Source organism: Triturus cristatus, chromosome 5_1 (genome assembly GCF_964204655.1).
Source record: "Triturus cristatus chromosome 5_1, aTriCri1.1, whole genome shotgun sequence".
Classification (NCBI taxonomy): Eukaryota; Metazoa; Chordata; class Amphibia; order Caudata; family Salamandridae; genus Triturus; species Triturus cristatus.
The window spans coordinates 298,311,355-298,328,582 of record NC_140587.1 but is presented as its reverse complement, the minus strand read 5'-3'; the positions used below and the strand labels follow the sequence as shown (position 1 = coordinate 298,328,582).

Below are 17,228 nucleotides of genomic sequence, written 5' to 3'. Positions count from 1 at the left end.
TTGATCATTGATTGTGACATTGCCATCATTCCACCTGAGTACCCACTATGGCACGTACTGCCTTTTCCCTCACCAGAGGATGATGTCCCTATGACAGAGGTGCAATGCGTTGGCTGCATTACATGCCATGTAGTAACCAGCTATTATGTTCACATATGTCTCTCTGTGACATGTGGCTGGTGTATTGATGTGGTGTCACTTGTACTTCCTCACAGGTAGGCGCCTCTGCCAAGGAGCAGATCTGGCTGACCGCCGTCAGTGCCGTGAGGCGTGTGGATGGTCGGAGGCGGAGCCTGTCCCAGGTGAGGAAACGCTGGCAGGATATCCGGTGCTGGACGCGGAGGATTGCACGGCTCCTGCTGGGGGACTCACCTGAGAGCCACAAGAACCGCGGCCGCCGCCGTCTGACCCACCTCCACAGGCGTGTGCTGCCGGTGGTCTTTCCAGACCTGGAGAGGCGCTTACAGGCGATGCAGCAGGCGGAAGGGGGTAGGTACATGTGCGTTTGTTGTGTGTCACCGGCATTTGTAAGGGCACAGTGGCATTAATTCACTGGCAGGGTTTAAAGGTGCTGTGCCCATCCAGTTTGCCCAAGTGTAGCGCTGCGCCCCTGCCACCCTTCCCCTCCTTGCAATGTGTTCCCTGGTCTGTGTGTAGTCACTCCTTCACAAGGTAATGTAGGCTGGCGCTTTGTCCACGAGAACAATGACTGTAGCATCATGGGTGGTGGTGGTGGGTAACAGGTTGTGGGACCTTGCCTGTGAACTGTCAAGTTCACTGCATGTGGGTTCCATGTCAGTTGGCACTGATGCTGGCTCCAGACATGGGAGTTGGTCTCTCATGTGTCATGCCTTACAGCGCGCATGTCCTATGTAGTGGCCTGTGACATGATGTGCATGAGTGTGCGCTACGCATAGTGCAGGGATGGTGACGTGTGTAGCAGTCATTCCCATTCAGCCATTCAGTAGCATGTAGTTGCGTGCACAATACTGTCCCCTGGGGCACCTTATCCTCAGTGTTGTTTGTGTCATCATCAACGTGGACACTCTCACTGTCTACAGCGTAGGTTGTGCTCTGTGCCATTGTCCCCTGTCACCATGTATATAGACGTGCTATTATGTACAGGTGTCCACTGTGCAGCCTGACCTGATTGTCCCTCTTCATACTCACAGTTGCCAGTGCCTGTGTGTCTTGTTATACTCATCTGAGGATGGGCACTGGTACCTCATTATTTGTACAGGCGCACCTTTGCTGTTTTGCGTCCAATCTTGCCTTTTGCCTGCCACTGTGTTTATCACCCAGACTATGAGATGTTGGTGCCACCTGTGTCTCAGCAATTAGCATCGTGTGGGGGTTGCTTGGGGCGGGCAATGCCTATGTGTCAAATCCTGATTCCTAATTGCTGGGTCTGGACAGTGTGTGATGTTACTGGACACACACGCAAGGTGCAGTGACCGAGTTATGTTGGGCATGTTTGCAGCATTACCTATGCAGCATGTGTCTCAAGTTCATGGATATTGTCCCTGGTCATAGGTATTTTCACAAACGCTGTGTGGTGCAGAGGCAGTGCAGGATTGTCCCCAGGGCCTGGGTGCTATGTCAGACTCCGTTTCCTGTCATCAGCTATTGTCTCATGCTCTCCATGGTATTTCAGTGGCATGGTGGCTCAACCAACTGTGTTTCATGCCCTACATCGGTACCTTGTTTTGCAGATGTTAGGGATCTGCCTCTTCAGGCTATGCAATGTTGACTATGTAGATTGGACTCATGTGACAGATGTGTACAGGTGTCTGATTAATATCTGTCTCTCCACCCTGCCCACAGCATCGTCGGGGGACACAGAGGGAGACATGGACACGGACCAGGCGGAGGGACCGAGCACCAGTGGCAGCCGTGACATCGGGGCTGGCACATCGAGTGGGACAGAGGCGGAGGATAGTGTGGCCGAGGACCTGTCGACTGGCACATCAGACTACGAAGCTGACAGGTCTGAGGAGGATGTCTCAGGGTTGGCGGAGGCTGCACCAGCAGCTGACAGTGGAACAACACCTGCCACCGCCCCCTCAGTTCCCACCAACCGCCTCCCACTTGCTCGTGTCCCTTCCCAGCGTGCCCGGTCACCGCATGTCTCCTTCCTGCCAGGCACCGCACCCCCTGCCCCTGTCTCCACTGCTGCCGCCAATGCTGAGTCTATGGACATCCAGCGGCAAATGCAGGTTGGTCAGGCTGCGATCCTGAATGTCCTCCATTCCCACGGGAAAACCCTCACCAACATCGAGGCATTCTTGGAGGGCATTCATTCTTTGCAGGCTGACCAACGCAACTTGCTGAGGTCCCTAGACTCCACACTGACTGCAGCAGTGGGTCTCCTGCAGCGCGACCTCCCCCCACCTACCCCTGCCCCATCCACACTTCCCACTTCCATGCCTGTCCCACGTACACCCAGACGTCGGCATGCACCCACCACAACAGACACAGGCACCACACCAGCAGGGAAGGTCCACCGCACTCCTCCTGACACGCACACACAGGGTGAGATAGGCACACCCACTGGGTCGGGGGCAAACGTGTGACACGCAGCCAGAGTGGGAGTCCGCATTCCACACAATCCACTCCCTCCAAATCCCCTCCCCTCAGCTCTCCTGGCCACATCTCCCCCAAGGACTCCTTCATGGCCGCTCTGTCCCTGAGCCCCACAGTTACGCCACCACGCAAGCGGTCAAGGAAGTCCTCGGTCAGGGTGGTTGAGTCTCCCCCCCTGTCTCCACCCTCCCCCGGTGGCGCTGCAACCCATCCCTCTGAACCCCCCCCCTCCTTGGGGCCTGAGGTCACTTCGGGTGCAGGGGACTCCCTGGAGGACCTTGCTAAGGTGTGTAGTGCCATCCTGGCCTCCGCCTTTGGCCATGACACACCCCCTGTGGTTGAGTCCTCCATCCCTGCACCCACAACGCCGCCCCTTTGCCCTGATGTCCCTGCGGTGCCTGTTGCTTCCCCCCCCCCTGATGCCCTCACCAGTATGGAAGACGATGGCATTTGACTGTGCAGGCAAGGTAGGGGACACACATCCCACTGTGTCCCCCATGCAGCTGGGAATAATTGACTGCCCTATGGCCTTTGTTGACTTTGAACTGCCGTTGATCCACGGACATTGTGCTCATGCTGATTAAAGCTTATTTTTTTTTTCATTATCACACTCCTGCTATGGTGGTATTGGTGTTGGTGGGGCTGCTACATTGTTTTGGGTGGTGTTTAAGGCTTTGGGTGTGTGGGATTTGTAGTAGTGTTCTGCTCTTTGGGGCCACCCTAGGATCTGTGTGCCATCACAAGGTGTTGGCTAACTTCCTTAGGTCATGTCAGCAGTTACTGCATGGTTCAATTGTCCCAGGGTGTATTCCTTCCTCTGTGTACCCAGTTTCTTCCCTGCAGGGTGTTCCCAATGTTTAGCGCAGAGCTGTGTGTACATGAGCTGTGTGTGTGACGGAGCCCTTCTACTTTGGCCATGCATGCATGGCCATGTCTCCACCTGCAACAATCGTGGCATCCTTGGTGATCACTGTACTTGTGTGTGGAGTCAGTTGACATGAGTTCATGGGGACATGTTCCCTTGTAGGCAGTATGGATGTGGGTAATTGTGGCATCACACACATGTGTTACACCCCTCCTGGGTGTGGACACTGCTGGGAGGACTCTGCACCCACCCCTCCTGGGTCTGGACACTGCTGGGAGGACTCTGCACACACCCCTCCTGGGTCTGGACACTGCTGGGAGGACTCTGCACCCACCCCTCCTGTGTCAGGGCACTGCTGGGAGGACTCCACACCCACCCCTCCTGTGTCTGGGCACTGCTGGGAGGACTCTGCACACACCCCTCCTGTCTCTGGGCACTGCTGGGAGTGATGGGCACCCACCCCTCCTGTCTCAGGGCACTGCTGGGAGGACTCTGCACCCACCCCTCCTGTCTCAGGGCACTGCTGGGAGGACTCTGCACACACCCCTCCTGTCTCTGGGCACTGCTGGGAGTGATGGGCACCCACCCCTCCTGTCTCAGGGCACTGCTGGGAGGACTCCACACCCACCACTCCTGTCTCAGGGCACTGCTGGGTGGACTCTGCACACACACCTCCGATTTCTGGATATGTGCGCTTGGCACATACACGGTGGGGTTACGCACACTGCATTAGAGGTGAGGGTACGTGTCTACTGACACTGTTGGGCTGGGGGTACGCTCCGTACGTCCGCGGGTGGGGGTACGGGTCGTACTTACACTGTTGGGCAGGGGGGTACGCTCCTTGCATTCGCGGGTGGGGGTACGGGTCGTACTTACACTGTTGGGCTGGGGGTACGCTCCGTGCGTCCGCGGGTGGGGGTACGGGTCGTACTTACACTGTTGGGCTGGGGGTACGCTCCGTACGTCCGCGGGTGGGGGTACGGGTCGTACTTACACTGTTGGGCTGGGGGTACGCTCCGTACGTCCGCGGGTGGGGGTACGGGTCGTACTTACACTGTTGGGCTGGGGGTACGCTCCGTACGTCCGCGGGTGTGGGTACGGGTCGTACTTACACTGTTGGGCAGGGGGGTACGCTCCTTGCATTCGTGGGTGGGGGTTCGAGTCGTACTTACACTGTTGGCATGGGGGGTACGCTCCATGCATACGCGGGTGGGGTTACGGGTCGTACTTACACTGTTGGGCAGGGGGGTACGCTCCATGCATACGCGGGTGGGGTTACGAGTCGTACTTACACTGTTGGCATGGGGGGTACGCTCCATGCATACGCGGGTGGGGTTACGGGTCGTACTTACACTGTTGGGCAGGGGGGTACGCTCCATGCATACACGGGTGGGGTTACGGGTCGTACTTACACTGTTGGGCAGGGGGGTACGCTCCTTGCATTCGCGGGTGTGGGTACGGGTCGTACTTACACTGTTGGGCAGGGGGGTACGCTCCTTGCATTCGTGGGTGGGGGTTACGGGTCGTACTTACACTGTTGGCATGGGGGGTACGCTCCATGCATACGCGGGTGGGGTTACGGGTCGTACTTACACTGTTGGGCAGGGGGGTACGCTCCTTGCATTCGCGGGTGTGGGTACGGGTCGTACTTACACTGTTGGGCAGGGGGGTACGCTCCTTGCATTCGTGGGTGGGGGTTACGGGTCGTACTTACACTGTTGGGCAGGGGGGTACGCTCCATGCATACGCGGGTGGGGTTACGGGTCGTACTTACACTGTTGGGCAGGGGGGTACGCTCCTTGCATTCGCGGGTGGGGGTACGGGTCGTACTTACACTGTTGGGCTGGGGGTACGCTCCGTGCGTCCGCGGGTGGGGGTACGGGTCGTACTTACACTGTTGGGCTGGGGGTACGCTCCGTACGTCCGCGGGTGGGGGTACGGGTCGTACTTACACTGTTGGGCTGGGGGTACGCTCCGTACGTCCGCGGGTGGGGGTACGGGTCGTACTTACACTGTTGGGCTGGGGGTACGCTCCGTACGTCCGCGGGTGTGGGTACGGGTCGTACTTACACTGTTGGGCAGGGGGGTACGCTCCTTGCATTCGTGGGTGGGGGTTCGAGTCGTACTTACACTGTTGGCATGGGGGGTACGCTCCATGCATACGCGGGTGGGGGTACGGGTCGTACTTACACTGTTGGGCTGGGGGTACGCTCCGTACGTCCGCGGGTGGGGGTACGGGTCGTACTTACACTGTTGGGCAGGGGGGTACGCTCCATGCATACGCGGGTGGGGGTACGGGTCGTACTTACACTGTTGGGCTGGGGGTACGCTCCGTACGTCCGCGGGTGGGGGTACGGGTCGTACTTGCACTGTTGGGCTGGGGGGTACGCTCCTTGCATACGGGGTGGGGGTAGGGTCCGTACATATCCGTCCCCACGCTATGTGATGTTTGTGCGGCCCGTACCCAGGCCTTTGCCACGTGGGTGCGATCCGTCCCGCCATTGTTGGGGTGACGTGTGTGGGCGTGGTCCGACTCGTACCCACGCTCTTCAGGCGTGGGTACGGGACGTACCTGTCTGGTTGTGTTGCCGGTTCGCGTGGTGACGGACTTCCGTTGTGGCGGTCGCTGGATTATCAGGACACGCCCCCACCCCCTCGTGGTGACCAGGGCATGGGAGTCAGGTATGTCCAGGCCATGTGTAGTGTGTCACTCATGTGGTTGTTTTGTGGCCTGCCCTGGTCGTGCCACCCCCACCCCACCCCACTTTCCCCCCTCCCTTAGTTATTCTGACCTTCTGCGGCGTCTGCGTCGTAACCTGTAGAGGAGGTGTACTGCTATGAGGGCAGGGATGACTCGTAGGTTCGGGTCCATGTCTGTCCGTCGCGTACTGGTACTCCTTGCTCGCGTCGTCCTGTCGCGTACGGGTCCTCCTTGATCGCGTCGTCCTGTCGCGTACGGGTCCTCCTTGGTGCCGTCGTCCTGTGTGTCCGTCACGTACTGGTCCTCCTTGTTCGCGTCGCCGTCTGTCCGTCGCGTACTGGTGGTCCTTGTTCGCGTCGTCCTGATTTCCCGGCAGTTTTTGGCTGCCGCAAAATATTCACCGTGCGGGGTGACGTCGGTGCGAATCGTGATTCCTGGGTCGTGAATGGCTGGCTGCGTGCGTCCCGACGTCAGGTCGGCGCTTTCCCGGATCGCATTGGTAGGTGTTTTTTGTTCGGTCGGTCTTTTTTACGATTCGTACGGTAATGGTGTACCCGTGCGAATCGTAATTCCATGTTTGTATATTTTGACGACCGGGTACGCGTCGGACGGAGAATATGCTCCGTCCGACGGTTCGTACCCGGTTTTTACCGGATTGTGATCGGCACCTTTGTGTGCAACTCGTTAGTATATAGGATAGATTGCAAAATCGTCAAAGAATGAGTGAGCAATATGTGACCACTTTTTGTGGTCAGTCTGTTTGTACATCTGGCTCCAGATTACTTGTGTGTGGTAGTGTTTATGTGAGGGTTGAATGGCCGCAAAGGATGGATAGGCTAATAATAATATTAGAAGACAGTTCAGTGTAAGAAAAAGTTAAGTTTTGAGAGAGACAAGGCCTTTGAATGGATGGTCCAAGGAAATTGTCAAGTCCAGATCGGCTAAGTCTTCAAGTCTTGGGCTCTGGCAAATTGTGCCAGTAGGAAAGATGGAAAAAGTAAAAGCAAGGACTAAGTCTTAAGAGAAATTTGAAAGGACATTAAAGTGGACTGAAGTAAAAGGTGAAGAATGGAGCCACCTTGGTGACATAGCGGTGGCATAAAGGTGATAGGAGTGGTGAGTGTTAGTGACTTAAAGAAATAAACCGTGTGGGTGCGAGGTAAGGAGATTAAGTCGCCAAGTCGGGAATTCGGGCTATAACTAGTAGGAAAAGACCTAAGAAGAACAATATCTGTTAAAGATCTTGTTGCAATTATATATGATTTGTTTGTCATAGGTCATCAGTTTTGTGACAAGTGGGCAGTTCTGACAGACCCTGGTGACATTCGAACGGGAGTGAAGGGATACCTGAAATGTGACATCAGCGTTGCTGGGAAAGGAGACTCCATCGCATCCAGTCAGAAAGCGAGTGACGCAGAAGAGCAAATTGAGAAGTAATGCTCTCTCTTTTATTACTTTCCTTCATTAAATCCTTCCTGATATGTCCTTCCAAAGCATTTACAATTGGTCTTAGTTCCCCAGCGAGGGGGATTCATGTGGCCAGAAAGTATTTACATTTGTTCTGAAATATTTCTCTATTCATTAGGAACTTGCTGATCCCTAAAGGATTTCCATCTGAGCGGCCATGGGCCCGCTTCTATGTGCGAATCTACAGAGCCGAAGGACTCCCAAAGATGAACTCCAGTATCATGGCGAATGTAACCAAAGCCTTCATGGGAGACGGCAAGGACATGGTGGACCCATATGCCGTAGTCATGTTTTCAGGCCAGATGGTAAGGATCTTTATTTCAGTGTAAGGAGAGATTCACCGCTCCGAAATGAATCCCATCACATATTGTGTATTTTGGTCAGAAGTATTCATTTATTTACCTGTATGTATTTGTAGCAGCAAGTAACATGTTTAGCAAAAATGTTCCCATTTTGGTACAAAGGACAGAATAATTAAGAAAAGTTACAAAACCAGTGTGTGTAAAATAGTATGCATTAAATAATCCACAGTGTGAGAACAAAAAACCCCAGGACAAACATATATGTAAATACAGTACAACAGAAGCAAATGGTGTAGAACAGCAGTGTGGGCGACTGCCTTCTCTTTTATGGTATACATACATAATTGACATGTATATTCTCATGCAGGATTCAGGTTTATTTTATTCCTTTCCCATTACCCATATTACAGTTTGTTAATTATCATTTGATAACAATAATACAAAACTGTAGAGACTTTAGAATGAGAACTAATGTCGCCCATGGGCTGTGTGACTTGTGGCCGCTTTTGTTTTTGGGGTGCCTGATCTGGCCAGGCAGGTAAGCAAATGCTTTCTTGGGCTCAGGGCAGCAATTTTCTGTTTGAAAAACAATGTGGAGCTTTACTGGAGGCAGGTAAACGAGAATTATTTGACGCCCTCTGGGAATGACATGTGATGAAATCACAACTCCCTAATAAAATTATAGTTGCTCATAATATGCTTATACACCACACGGTTGCCTATTGGCACTAGGAAAACTGTACCAGAGAAGTCTGTTTGCTGGATAACTGGGTCTCGAGGGTCTAATTAAATTGCAGGTAGGGTACGTTTTTGTGTTAATGCCTTAGGAAACAGATATAATTCCCAGAAGACTTATTTGCACACTCTGCTTTCCCTAAACTGATGGATTGTTAGCACCATGCCCTGACCAGTTACTAAAGTCGCTTTGGGTCTTTGCGTTGCACTCTTGTTCCAAAGTCAACCAATGAAAAGCATCGAGGGCTATGGGTGCTTCCTTGGGGGATCTAAGCACACATACGTCCTAGGGATTTTTTTGAGTCTCAGGAAATCCTGGAAGAAGTAAGAATGAATCCCAGTTGGGTCCAGTAGGTGCAGGCAGGCTATAAATGGGGAAATCCGTTTTATTGGCATAAACGCGGATGTAAGGATTTCAATGTATCATATGAACCGTTCAGATTTGCTTTTTTTCCTGCACCCTACCCATGAGAAGGGCCATACTTTAGACCTCATCTGGCCTATGTCCTCAGCAGCGTCATTGACAGAGTGTAGACCTTGTAGCTGGTCAGACCATTATCAGATTAATTTAGAGATCTCGGTACATAGTAAACCAGCTTACCGACCTCCAGTGTGGTGAACAGTACAAAACTGGTGTAAGATAGAGGACACCAGCCTAAGGGTCGCACTATGCGAGACAGCCCACTCAGGGACTCAGGTCAGTGACCCAGATCAGGAGTACAAGAAACTCACTCAATGGCTGAGGATTGCAATTGATATTGCGGCCCCTGTTCGGAGCGAAAGAATAATGAATAGAACTAAGGGTGCTCCATGGTACTCGGAAGAATTAAGACGGGAAAAACAGGCCCTTTGCCAATGTGAAAGGCAGTGGCGGAAGCGATACAATGAGAAATATAAACTAAAATTAGCCTCCTACAAAGATCTAATTATTACAACTAAATCTGTATACTATGAATTAAAGATCAAGGAGGCTATAAACATTCAAAAAGAGACTTTCAGAGTACTGAAAGAGCTGAGCCATAAAAAAGAACATAGGGCGGTCATCAGTCAGGATGACTGTGAGAAACTTCAAGATTTCTTCCTAGTTCAAGCCCAAGACATCATTAGGGAAATAAGAAGCACCCGCCTAAGCCCTTGTCCCTTTCCACTTTTAAACCTACCAGACTTTCAGGGTGGCACACTCTCGGTCTTCCCTGTCCTTGATTCCAATGACTTAGCCTATATAACAGCTAAAGTTAAATCGGGGTTTCTAGAGGATTCCTGTCCTCAAGGAGTGTTCAAAATGAGCCTTCCAGTAATTGGGCCAGAGGTGCTGTCCCTATTAAACCTGTCCTTGACTACAGGGAAAGTCTCACACAAGTTCAAAGAAGCAATGGTGATTCCTCTATTTAAGAAACTAGGGGCAGACACTAAGAATGTAAAAACTTTTAAACCTATTTCGAGGCTCCCTTTTTTGGCTAAGGTTCTCGAACAACATGTGCTCCGAGTGCTCTCGTCCTTTTTGGAAGATCACCAGCTGCTACATGCCCAGCAAGCTGGGTTCAGGGCTCATAATAGCACTGAGCTGGTGATGCTTTCGGTGTTAGATGAGCTAAGGCTCACTACGGACAAGAAAAGTCCCGCTGCATTGATCCTATTGGACCTCTAAGCCGCATTCGACACGGTGAACCACGCATTACTGGTAACCCGTGTTCAACGGCTGGGAGTGACCGGGACAGTCCTCAAGTGGATTATTTCCTTCCTGGAGGATCGGTCCCAAAAAGTTCAATTGAGTGATTGTACATCTAGGTATGGCGCTCTGCCTTGTGGGGTGCCGCAGGATTCGGCAAAAACCAAAGGAAATGATGGACGGATTGTTGAACATTGCAAGCACTCACCCCGAGTCAACTGATCTGGGTTTAATCCATCACCGTTCTTTAGCCCACTCTGCCACCCCAGTTCAGACATGGCCATATGCAAATCAGTCTGACGCTGTCCTCATGGGAACAGTCCAGCCCGAACTGCCAAGCCATGTCTTCCCTGGACCGGAAACAAGCTTCCTAGGACCGGTTTCTGGCATTTCAGCCGTCTTCAGCTAGGCCTGCTTGAATCCAGTGGCAAAGTGAGCAAGGGACTCACGTCTGAGCATACCCTGCCAACTTATGGCGAACAAGGCAAAAACCAAAGGAAATGATGGACGGAGTGTTGAACATTGCAAGCACTCACCCCCAGTCAACTGATCTGGGTTTAATCCATCACTGTTCTTTAGCCCACTCTGCCACACCAGTTCAGACATGGCCATATGCAAATCAGTCTGACCCTGTGCCTCATGGGAACAGTCCAGCCCGAACTGCCAAGCCATGTCTTCCCTGGACCGGAAACAAGCTTCCTAGGACCGGTTTCTGGCATTTCAGCCGTCTTCAGCCAGGCTTGCTTGAATCCAGTGGCAAAGTGAGCAAGGGACTCACGTCTGAGCATACCCTGCCAACTTATGGCGAACAAAGCAAAAACCAAAGGAAATGATGGACGGAATGTTGAACATTGCAAGCACTCACCCCAAGTCAACTGATCTGGGTTTAATCCATCACCGTTCTTTAGCCCACTCTGCCACCCCAGTTCAGACATGGCCATATGCAAATCAGTCTGACCCTGTGCCTCATGGGAACAGTCCAGCCCGAACTGCCAAGCCATGTCTTCCCTGGACTGGAAACAAGCTTCCTAGGACCGGTTTCTGGCATTTCAGCCGTCTTCAGCCAGGCTTGCTTGAATCCAGTAGCAAAGTGAGCAAGGGACTCACGTCTGAGCATACCCTGCCAACTTATGGCGAACAAAGCAAAAACCAAAGGAAAAGATGGACGGAGTGTTGAACATTGCAAGCACTCACCCCAAGTCAACTGATCTGGGTTTAATACATCACCGTTCTTTAGCCCACTCTGCCACCCCAGTTCAGACATGGCCATATGCAAATCAGTCTGACCCTGTGCCTCATGGGAACAGTCCAGCCCGAACTGCCAAGCCATGTCTTCCCTGGATCGGAAAAAAGCTTCCTAGGACCGGTTTCTGGCATTTCAGCCGTCTTCAGCGAGGCTTGCTTGAATCCAGTGGCAAAGTGAGCAAGGGACTCACGTCTGAGCATACCCTGCCAACTTATGGCGAACAAGGCAAAAACCAAAGGAAATGATGGACGGAGTGTTGAACATTGCAAGCACTCACCCCCAGTCAACTGATCTGGGTTTAATCCATCACCGTTCTTTAGCCCACTCTGCCACCCCAGTTCAGACATGGCCATATGCAAATCAGTCTGACCCTGTGCCTCATGGGAACAGTCCAGCCCGAACTGCCAAGCCATGTCTTCCCTGGACCTGAAACAAGCTTCCTAGGACCGGTTTCTGGCATTTCAGCCACCTTCAGCCAGGCTTGCTTGAATCCGGCTAGGATTCGGCATTGTCACCGCTGCTTTTTAATATCTGCCTTCAGCCATTGGTAGAAGCACTGGCAAAACTGGACTGTCAGGTGTTTAATTACGCCGATGACACCCAGCTAATTGTGTGCATAGACTACTCTGCCCATGCGCAGTTACATTTACAGAATATCCTCCCGTTCACTATGAACTGGATGACCCACAACTCGCTCAGGGTAAATCCAAATAAGACTGAGGTGTTGGCCCTTGGAACAGGGGCTAACCCATGGTCCAGTCATTTCTGGCCACAAGAGCTCGGCACCACTCCGATACCGGTGCCCGTTGTGAAGAGCCTGGACATCCGGTTAGACACCAAGCTACCAATGAACAATCAGGTAGCGGCAGTTGTGGGGAACTGCGCAAATCTGATAAGACTGCTTAGGAAATTGGTTCCTCTGCTGTCATTTTCCACCATGCGTACCATTGTGTCCGCACTAATCTTATCCCGTTTGGATTATGGCAACGCAGTCTACATTGGGCTCCCCGAGAAACTCCTGGGGAAACTTCAGGTGACACTAAATGATGTGGCAAGACTGATTTTAAGCTGCCAAGAAGATCTAGTGCCACACCCCTGCTACAATAATTACATTGGCTCCAGATTAAGTAGAGGGTCAGGTTTAAGGGCCTGTGTATTGCACACAAAGCTCAGTATGGAGCAGCTCCCAGCTATATAAAAGTTCGACTGAAGCCGTACACTCCAAGTCGGTATCTCCGCTCATCCGGGACAAATCTATTGACTTGTTCGCGCTTTAGCAGAGCTACGTTGGAAGGGCGGTCTTTCTCTGTGGTAATTCCCCAGCTCTGGAATAAGCTACCGGAGAGCCTACGTGGAGAATCTACGTTACTTCCTTTTAGGAAGAAGTTGAAGACCATCCTGTTTATTGAGGCATTTGGATACGCTTCCCCATCTTTGTTTGATCAGCTGCCAGTAGGGGACATTTGGGTTCTGGGTCAATGTGTTAGCGCTTAGAGACCGTTGGTGATTTGGCGCTTTATAACTACATATTAACAGAACATAACGTACAATAACACCCTGCTTTTGGTATTCAGTGAAGACTGAGTGTTTTCTTTATCCCTGAGCTGCCAAGTGCTTCTTTGTAAACAGGCGAACAATTCACCCAAGTAGGATCCCCAGTGGTAACTCAAAGAGGACTAATTCAGGATAGGGCTGTTGGTATGGAAATGCATGTTTTAATGTCCCTTTGACTGCCAGTGTGTCTTCACACACCAGGACCGGCAGTTCACTGACAAAATATCAAAGTTAAAAATATAGAAGTAAAATATATTGATGTAAAAATATAGAATACAAAAATATTGACTCCCTATACTTAAACAGGTAACTACAAAAATATCGGAAAAAAATAGTTGTACAAAATATCGAATTATATATATATAATACATATTAAATATGTTAAATAATACATTAATATAAAAATAAAGTAAATTTAATATAAATAAAAAAATAATAAATAAACTTAATTAATTAAGTTCAACACACATACTTAATAATTCATATATATTTTCATTAAAACAATGAATAAACTATTAATTTTAATTTATTTTATAATTTTAAAATGATCTAAAAATGTACAAAATATGTGTGTATATATATATATATATATATATTACCTACTGGCGGTCGCCAGTAGGTAGTTATAGTTAGGACCCTGTTTCCATAGGAAAACCGCAACATTCTATTTTGAATAACTTTGGCGCCGGTCGACGAATCCTCGCGAAATTTTCAAAATAGGTGGGGCGCTGCGCTCCGCTCCTACCCTGAAAGTCTCGGGGGGATTCGTCAAGCGGGGGCTGAGATAAAAGGGGGGTCCCAAAACGCGTTTTTCCCATGCATTTTTCCATAGGACCTTTAGACACAGCTACAGCCCGAACGGCTGAACAGAGTTCCTTGAAATTTGGCAGAGAGGTAGTCTACAGGTCAAGGAAGTGCCTTTTGTAGGTTTGGTGTAAATCTGTTCAGTAGATTCTGAGAAAATAGCCTTTAAATCAATATATATATCTGAGCCAGCTTACGGTGCGCTTACGGTGCGCTTACCGTATGCGTACGGTGACGTGCGCGAGCGCGATTCTGATTGGCTGTTCGATCTAAGTAAACATTCGAATCGGTCGAAACCAGGAAGCGGCAGCCGCCATTTTCTCTCTCGCACTCTGAGGGGGGCAGCATAAACAAAGTCAAAAAACATCTAAAGGGGTAGTATATTTAGTTCTTAATCACCCAGCATCGATATAGGTGTCCCCCAAAAACCCCCGAGGCCAAAAAAACAAGTTTAATTTTTTTCGAAAAATCGCCGATTACGCTTACCGTACGCGTACGGTTAAAATTATTAAAAAAAAAAAAAAATTATCCACACTTTCCCCACCCCGTGTGCAAATGTTGACCGAAGGGCACCATTTGTGCATGGCCTAATTTTTTCAAGGAAACTAAAAAAGAATACCTTTTACAAGGAAGCACATAATATGTCCCCCATGTGCGCAGGGTGCGCGAAGCGCAACGTGCGTACATGGCCCATCCCGCGTAACGTGGGCACGCGGTGCGTGCAGCGCACCGCATGACCACCGTGCGTGCACGGCACTAACTGCGTAAAATTGCCGATTACGCTTACCGTACGCGTACGGTTAAAATTATTAAAAAAAAAAAAGATTAACCACACTTTCCCCACCCCGTGTGCAAATGGTGCCCGAAGGGCACCATTTGTGCATGGCATATATTTTTCATTGGAAACTAAAAATGAATACCTTTCACAACGAAGCACATAATATGTCCCCCATGTGCGCACGGTGCGCGAAGCGCATCGTGCGTACATGGCCCATCCCGCGTAACGTGGGCACGCGGTGCGCGCAGCGCACCTTGTGACCACCGTGCGTGCACGGCACTAACTGCGTAAAGTGGGCGCGCGGTGCGCGAAGCGCACCGCGTGCTCACTGTGCGCGCACGGTGTGCGCAGCGCACCATGCGCGCACGGAACGAACTGCGTTAACTGGGCGCGCACGCCACGAATGGCGTAAAGTAACTTAGCATTTAAAAAACCGTACAAATTCACTGAAAAAACCATAGGTTTCACACAGGTTATAGTTAGGAATTAGCATTTAAAAAACCTTGCAAATTCACTGAAAAAACCATAGGTTTCACACAAGTTATAGTTAGCTGTACATTTCACTCGTAAAAAACCAATGAAATTCCCCCGTTATAGTTAGTGCAGGCAACTATAACTCACGCGACCGCAATCCTCTGCTGATGCTAATACTGTATTTAGACACTTATTTGCCCATGTCTTCTTCCATTAAATTTTAGCTATACATATATTACAAATATTTTTTTTTCATAAAGACACATATGTCATCAGCAGAGGATTGCGGTCGCGTGAGTTATAGTTGCCTGCACTAACTATAATGGGGGAATTTCATTGGTTTTTTACGAGTGAAATGTACAGCTAACTATAACTTGTGTGAAACCTATGGTTTTTTCAGTGAATTTGCAAGGTTTTTTAAATGCTAATTCCTAACTATAACGTGTGTGAAACCTATGGTTTTTTCAGTGAATTTGTACGGTTTTTTAAATGCTAAGTTACTTTACGCCATTCGTGGCGTGCGCGCCCAGTTAACGCAGTTCGTTCCATGCGCGCACGGTGCACTTCGCGCACCGTGCGCGCACAGTGAGCACGCGGTGCGCTTCGCGCACCGCGCGCCCACTTTACGCAGTTAGTGCCGTGCACGCACGGTGGTCACGCGGTGCGCTGCGCGCACCGCGTGCCCACGTTACGCGGGATGGGCCATGTACGCATGATGCGCTTCGCGCACCGTGCGCACATGGGGGACATATTATGCGCTTCGTTGTAAATGGGATTCATTTATACTTTCAATGAATAAACATGCCGACGACGGATAGACTGAACCCGAACTATTTTTCTATTGAGCGATCTTATCATGGATCGGTAGTAGAATTACCAAACAAACTAAACTTTATTACAAGATTTTGCGGAATATTGTCATTAATAAGGAAATTGAACCATAATAGTGGGAAATCGCATCAATTATGAAGATTTTCTCTTAATGATTTAGAAAAGATATCTATAATGGAAGATGAGCCCTGAAGAAGCGCAGCTGGCGCGAAACACGTGTTGGCAATTTCTGTGGTTCTCCTTTGTGAAACTTTTGACTTCTAAAAAGAAACAAGAATAAAAACATCATGAAATAAATGAATGAGAAGACGAATCATCTGTGGAGCATTGAAAGTATTGATCATTATAGTTCTCAGATGTTTTTGTGTTTAATGTTTTGAACAAGACTGGTGGGGACCAGTGTCTGAGATTAATAGCGCCGGGCAATTTACCTGTAACCCAACCTCTTTTCTGTATATATATATATATATATATATATATATATATATATATATATATATATATATATATATATATATATATATATATATATATATATATATATATATATATACTATAGAAATACATATATAACTGCTCTGAAAAAAACAGCTTCAAGAGATGGCACTCCCGTGGAATGGAGAAAATTTCATTTTGCCAAATTAAAGGTGGCGTGTAGACAAACAAACGTGTACGCGTTTCGGCTAAAACAGCCTTGTTCACAAATATAAATATATGTGTGTACCAATCACATAAAATCTCATTAAAAAAACATTCTATTATAAATTAAAACATTAAGCTATTTAAAATTTTCAAACTTAAATTTCCTACTTCAGTGAGTGCAACTGTAGGGAAAGTTTTGGATAGCGGAGGGGTAATTATTGCTATTCCCACTCGAGTCAGTTCAAAATTAAAAGCAAACTAAATTTTAACAACAATAAAAATATTTAAAAAACGAAATACATTTAAAAATATCTAAATATGTTAAAAATTCTAATACGAATATATTTAATATTTAAAACAAATAAAGAATATATTATGATGTTAAATACATTTAACAAATACCTACAAATATTATATTAAATAAAATAAAAAAACAAGTTCCAACAAATACATATTTTTAATTAAAAATTATTTAGAAACAAAGACATTAAATATTACTTAAATTCACTTTCATTTCCTATCCTATATCAACACACAATTCACAACACACATCTAAATTACTTCCTCAACTAACATA

The 17,228-nt window shown here is 49.0% G+C and overlaps 1 protein-coding gene across 2 annotated transcripts in view; it reads left to right on the top strand.

Annotated features, from left to right (window-relative positions):
* FER1L6 (fer-1 like family member 6) overlaps positions 1 to 17,228 on the top strand; it is a 974,281-nt gene that overhangs the window by 601,360 nt on the left and 355,693 nt on the right. For both annotated transcript variants that reach the window (XM_085604988.1, XM_085604987.1), the window contains exons 8-9: positions 7,426 to 7,582; positions 7,735 to 7,921. In XM_085604988.1, the coding sequence (XP_085461114.1) occupies positions 7,426 to 7,582; positions 7,735 to 7,921 (344 nt within the window). The remainder of the gene's footprint in view (positions 1 to 7,425; positions 7,583 to 7,734; positions 7,922 to 17,228) is intronic.